Source organism: Oncorhynchus nerka, linkage group LG23, assembly GCF_034236695.1.
Source record: "Oncorhynchus nerka isolate Pitt River linkage group LG23, Oner_Uvic_2.0, whole genome shotgun sequence".
Lineage (NCBI taxonomy): Eukaryota > Metazoa > Chordata > Actinopteri > Salmoniformes > Salmonidae > Oncorhynchus > Oncorhynchus nerka.
In genome coordinates, this window is record NC_088418.1 from 8,702,310 (window position 1) to 8,708,735 (window position 6,426).

At 45.0% G+C, this 6,426-nt stretch overlaps 1 protein-coding gene across 1 annotated transcript in view; it reads right to left on the minus strand.

The window, feature by feature from the left end:
- The window catches only part of LOC135563935 (netrin receptor UNC5B-b-like), a 178,167-nt gene extending 172,482 nt beyond the window's left edge, over nt 1–5,685 (minus strand). Inside the window, exon 1 of the mRNA XM_065007827.1 lies at nt 4,854–5,685. Coding sequence (XP_064863899.1) covers nt 4,854–4,944 — 91 coding nt within the window. The 5' untranslated portion in view covers nt 4,945–5,685. The remainder of the gene's footprint in view (nt 1–4,853) is intronic.
- Nucleotides 5,686–6,426: the final 741 nt, after the last annotated feature.

A 6,426-nucleotide genomic window follows, 5' to 3' on the forward strand; every position in this document is an offset into this window, starting at 1 on the left:
TGTTCGATAGCTTATGACTGCCCATACCATAACCCCACCACCACCATGGGGCACTCTGTTGGCAACGTTGACAATAGCAAACCGCTCGCCAACATGACGCAATACATGTGGTCTGTGGTTGTGAGGCCGGTTTGATGTACTGCCAAATTCTCTAAAACCAGGTTGGAGGCGGCTTATGGTAGAGAAATGAACATTCAATTCTCTGGCAACAGTTCTGGTGGACATTCCTGCAGTCAGCATGCCAATTGCACGCTTCTTCAAAACTTAAGACATCTGTGGCATTATGTTGTGAAACAAAACTGCACATTTTAAAGTGGCCTTTTATTGTGCCCAGCACAAGGTACACCTGTATAATGATCATGCTGTTTAATCAGCTTCTTGATATGCTACACCTGTCAGGTGGATGGATTATCTTGGTAAAGGAGAAATGCCCACTAACAGGGATGTGAAAGACACCATTTGAGTGAAATAAGCTTTTTTTTTGTGCATATGGAACATTTCTGGGATCTTTTATTTCAGCTCATCGAACATGGGACCAACACTTTACATGTTGCGTTTATATTTGTGGTAAAGTGGGATGCATCATCATTAGAGTTACGGTGTTTCCCAGCACCCATGTGTATTCTGTGTATTCTGTGTATTCTGTGTATTCTGTGTATTCTGAGTATTCTGTGTCTTCTGTGTATTCTGTGTATTCTGTGTATTCTGTGTATTCTGAGTATTCTGTGTCTTCTGTGTATTCTGTGTATTCTGTGTATTCTGTGTATTCTGAGTATTCTGTGTATTCTGTGTATTCTGTGTATTCTGTGTATTCTGTGTATTCTGAGACTGGTGATTTGATATAGTCCAGCCGAGCCTAGGCAGTGCGTGCTCTCTCTGTTCTTTTGGAACAGCAAACATAATCCACTGACTAAACCTTCAGAATTCTGCCTGCCTTCTGTGTCAATCTGATTAGCAGCGAGAGAGAGCGAGAGAGCGAGAGAGTGAGAGAGCGAGAGATAGAGCGAGAGAGCGAGAGAGAGCGAGAGAGAGCGAGAGAGTGAGAGAGAGCGCAAGAGAGAGAGAGTGAGAGAGAGAGAGCAAGAGAGAGAGAGCAAGAGAGAGAGAGCGAGAGATAGAGCGAGAGAGCGAGAGAGAGCGAGAGAGTGAGAGAGAGAGCAAGAGAGAGAGAGTGAGAGAGAGAGAGCAAGAGAGAGAGAGCAAGAGAGAGAGAGCGAGAGAGGGAGCGAGAGAGAGAGAGAGAGAGAGAGAGAGAGAGAGAGAGAGAGAGAGAGAGAGAGCAAGAGAGTGAGAGAGAGCGAGAGCCAGAGCGAGAGCCAGAGAGAGAGCGAGAGCGAGAGAGCGAGGGAGTGAGAGAGAGATGTAAGGCCTAAAGTAAAAACAAGGTGGAACTTCACAGCAGGGTTTGCTGCTACATAGTCAGATAGGATGTTATTGGTATGACAGGCCTAATTTCAATGAGCAACAACTGAGGCTACAGGTGGTTCCACAGAACCCACATGACTCTGATAGGAACGGTTTATCATTAGCCTGCTAAATTGCAATACACATCACGTTTTAGTTAAACAAACTACACAAAACATAACTTTATCATGTCTGAGTTACAGTAATGAAAAGGCAAAATACAGCACACTCCTAAGTAGCAGTCTTCCTCCCTACACAGCCCTGCTGCTACTCTCCTAAGTAGCAGTCTTCCTCCCTACACAGCCCTGCTGCTACTCTCCTAAGTAGCAGTCTTCCTCCCTACACAGCCTTGCTGCTACTCTCCTAAGTAGCAGTCTTCCTCCCTACACAGCCCTGCTGCTACTCTCCTAAGTAGCAGTCTTCCTCCCTACACAGCCCTGCTGCTACTCTCCTAAGTAGCAGTCTTCCTCCCTACACAGCCCTGCTGCTACTCTCCTAAGTAGCAGTCTTCCTCCCTACACAGCCTTGCTGCTACTCTCCTAAGTAGCAGTCTTCCTCCCTACACAGCCCTGCTGCTACTCTCCTAAGTAGCAGTCTTCCTCCCCTACACAGCCTTGCTGCTACTCTCCTAAGTAGCAGTCTTCCTCCCTACACAGCCCTGCTGCTACTCTCCTAAGTAGCAGTCTTCCTCCCTACACAGCCTTGCTGCTACTCTCCTAAGTAGCAGTCTTCCTCCCTACACAGCCCTGCTGCTACTCTCCCAAGTAGCAGTCTTCCTCCCTACACAGCCTTGCTGCTACTCTCCTAAGTAGCAGTATTCCTCCCTACACAGCCTTGCTTCTACTCTCCTAAGTAGCAGTCTTCCTCCCTACACAGCCCTGCTGCTACTCTCCTAAGTAGCAGTCTTCCTCCCTACACAGCGCTGCTGCTACTCTCCTAAGTAGCAGTCTTCCTCCCTACACAGCCCTGCTGCTACTCTCCTAAGTAGCAGTATTCCTCCCTACACAGCCTTGCTGCTACTCTCCTAAGTAGCAGTCTTCCTCCCTACACAGCCCTGCTGCTACTCTCCTAAGTAGCAGTCTTCCTCCCTACACAGCGCTGCTGCTACTCTCCTAAGTAGCAGTCTTCCTCCCTACACAGCCCTGCTGCTACTCTCCTAAGAGATGTCTTCCTCCCTACACAGCCCTGCTGCTACTCTCCTAAGTAGCAGTCTTCCTCCCTACACAGCCCTGCTGCTACTCTCCTAAGTAGCAGTCTTCCTCCCTACACAGCCTTGCTGCTACTCTCCTAAGTAGCAGTCTTCCTCCCTACACAGCATTGCTGCTACTCTCCTAAGTAGCAGTCTTCCTCCCTACACAGCCCTGCTGCTACTCTCCTAAGTAGCAGTCTTCCTCCCTACACAGCCCTGCTGCTACTCTCCTAAGTAGCAGTCTTCCTCCCTACACAGCCCTGCTACTACTCTCCTAAGTAGCAGTCTTCCTCCCTACACAGCCCTGCTGCTACTCTCCTAAGTAGCAGTCTTCCTCCCTACACAGCCCTGCTGCTACTCTCCTAAGTAGCAGTCTTCCTCCCTACACAGCCCTGCTGCTACTCTCCTAAGAGATGTCTTCCTCCCTACACAGCCCTGCTGCTACTCTCCTAAGTAGCAGTCTTCCTCCCTACACAGCCTTGCTGCTACTCTCCTAAGTAGCAGTCTTCCTCCCTACACAGCCCTGCTGCTACTCTCCTAAGTAGCAGTCTTCCTCCCTACACAGCCCTGCTGCTACTCTCCTAAGAGACTGAGCTTGTGATGCTGGTCAAAACAGAACGGAGCCAATGATGCTGGTCAAAACAGAACGGAGCCTTTGATGCTGGTCAAAACAGGCTGAAGCCAATTCACAAGATAACAGTGTCTCGTCTGCCTCTAGTCTCGTCCTCGTCCTTCAATCAACTCATGATACTAGCCGCCAATACAGCTCAGTAGACTAGATTACCACCTGTTTTGGTCACCTTTCTTTTGGTGACAAATCAAGAGTAATTGTCAAGCCAAGCCAATACAACATATCTCTGTATATCTCCAAATATATCTAAAACATCTCTAAAAATGTTTTTTTTAAAAAGCTCCTTTGGACCTAAACCTAATTTAAAAAACGGTCCATATTTTAATTTGTCAAGAGGAAAAGGTATGCACGCCAAAATAAATAAAACAAGTAAGTTCATATCCCAAAGATGGTCTACAAACACAGACCAGACCAAATAATAAAACATGTAGAACTCAGGAGAGGAACGCATGGGCTGGCGCTTTCCCTCGGGCTGGCAGTGTAGTGTGTGTGTGTCAGAACTACTATTCTGTCTGTTTTTAAAAAAATGTTACAAGTTAGGCTGGTTCTTTTTCTTCTTCTCTTTTGGAGAATAAGAGAGAGAGAGGGAGGGAGGGAGGCCAAGAAGGCATCGAGCTAAAGCTTAATTACTCCCTTCACACCGGGAGGCTCAGGCTGCTCAAAAACACAACTCTCTCTCAATTCAATTCAATTCAATTCGAAGGGGCTTTATTGGCATGGGAAACAAGTGTTTACATTGCCAAAGCAAGTGAAATAAACAATAAACAAAAGTAAGAAGACGGAAAAAAAAACATTTTTAAAAACTCTCTCTCTGTTGTCTGATTCATCATGTTTCTCTCAGTTATGAGTAGAGAGGAGGGGATGGGCACACTAGTAGCCTATCTATGTCCGCAGTCGAAACCATGCGTGGTGGTAGGGCCTGTTCAAAATTCAGGAGACACAAGAAAGACTAAGGCGGAAATAAAATGATGAAAAATAATGCCTAAGCAAACGTCATTGTATGATGGAATCTTGTAAACGTGAATGTGACTGTTCCAATAGGCTTTTCGTCTCTATTTGACCAGACATTTGCTTAGTTTTATTACATTCCAAGAGCTTTTCAAACGAAGTTGTTCCTCTTATACAGAAAATCGAAAATATTATCTTCAAGGACTGGGTATTTCTAAAATAATGTTTGTAGTGTCAACTAGAATTGTAGGGGTAACTAGAATATGTCCACAACACATTTTTATTCCATAATAGGTCGAATCCCACAAGGATTTAATCATATGTGTAAATAAAATATGTGGAATTCATTGTCCATTGTGTTATGACAATATTATAGATCGTATATTGCTACATAGCGAAGAAAATACAAATAGTAAAATGTTCGATTCCTACGGGATTGGTCTCACGCCGAGCGTGTTGATAGCTTTCTCTATCAGGACAGGGTAGGAGAGGGCAGGGCACAGGTAACAAGGCGATCTGTGTATAAAGTGTCGAAACAATCTATGCTGCGCATTTCATATGGCCTATAGGAATACAATGCATTGTTGTTATGATTGACAGTCATTTTCCCTCCCCAACACAGTCCAGTGAAAGCCCCACATAACCCGCGTTATTAAGGTAAAGTTAGAAAGCTTTCCTTACCAGCATCGGAGACGAGATATCCACTGGTGAGAACAAGGAGAACCAGTAGACGACCGAGTCCCTGGTCACGCTGCATCCGAACAGAGAGCATCTTTACCGGGTTACGCAACGGCGATACGTCCCAGGTGCTCTCGATGCCGTGGATGTCGCCCCTCCACTCTCTTCAATGTGTCCCAGTAAAATATAGGCTACACGTAGTTTAGGTTACTGGAATAAATAAACCAACATGGAATAAACAAATCAAATCCTTCCGCCCTTGGAATAAAATAAACTTAAAATGCTATTTCTTGTTATGAGTTTCTCCAATACAGTAAATCTCAGAGAAGACCCCCCAAAACATCAATAACTCCGGATAAACAACATTAACAACTTGATGGAACAGTATATTATCGCTTCCAACTCCCTTCGCGTCCGGGTAAAAGGCGAACCATGGAAGAAGCGCTGACAGGACAAGTCAGAAGAAATAAGAAAGTTTCGTATATCGGCCAGAGCTCCATATATTTCAACATCTGACACGGAGTAATAATACAGAAATCAAGTACGAAGACGAAAAATGCTTGACGGGTGCGTCTCCTCTAGACCCTACTTTGAACACTAGCCAATTTCGCCCGTTAAATCCGTTAAAAAAAAGAAAAAAGTATCGACTTTGTTTCGGTCGTCTCGGTCCGCTGCTACTGCCAACGGTTATTAACTCCGAGCTCCAGCCCTTTCACGCTCCTCGCACTCTGTCCGTCCTCTCGGCTCAGTGGGTGTGCAAGGTGTAGGCTAAACATGAACACCGATTAGAAATGCAAGCCTCCAATCTCCGATTCCCCAACTAGCCAATCATTGAACATCACCCTCCAAGAGTTGTGGATAATAAAGAAGTGAAGAGAAAGAGTAAAGAGAGTTGGAGCGAGAGGAGGAGAGACGGAGGAGAGAGGAGGAGAGAAGGGAGAGGAGGAGAGATGGAAAACATGGAATCGCATTTAACAGACAATGGATTCAGTGAGTCATTGAGTGTATTAGCCTAGCCCAAGTAGTTGAACTGATTTTGTGTGAAGGCAAGGTGCCTATGTAGAATATACCCCTGTTTTATATTCATGTAGAATATACCCTGTCTTATCTTTATGTAGAATACCCCCTTCCCCTGTCTTATCTTTATGTAGAATACCCCCTTCCCCTGTCTTATCTTTATGTAGAATATCCCCTGTCTTATCTTTATGTAGAATAGCCCCTGTCTTATCTTTATGTAGAATAGTCTTATCCCCCTGTCTTATCTTTATGTAGAATACCCCCTGTCTTATCCCCCTGTCTTATCTTTATGTAGAATACCCCTGTCTTATCCCCCTGTCTTATCTTTATGTAGAATACCCCCTGTCTTATCTTTATGTAGAATACCCCCTGATCTTATCTTTATGTAGAATACCCCCTGTCTTATCCCCCTGTCTTATCTTTATGTAGAATACCCCTGTCTTATCTCCCTGTCTTATCTTTATGTAGATTACCCCTGTCTTATCCCCCTGTCTTATCTTTATGTAGAATGCCCCCTGTCTTATCCCCCTGTCTTATCTTTATGTAGAATACACCCTGT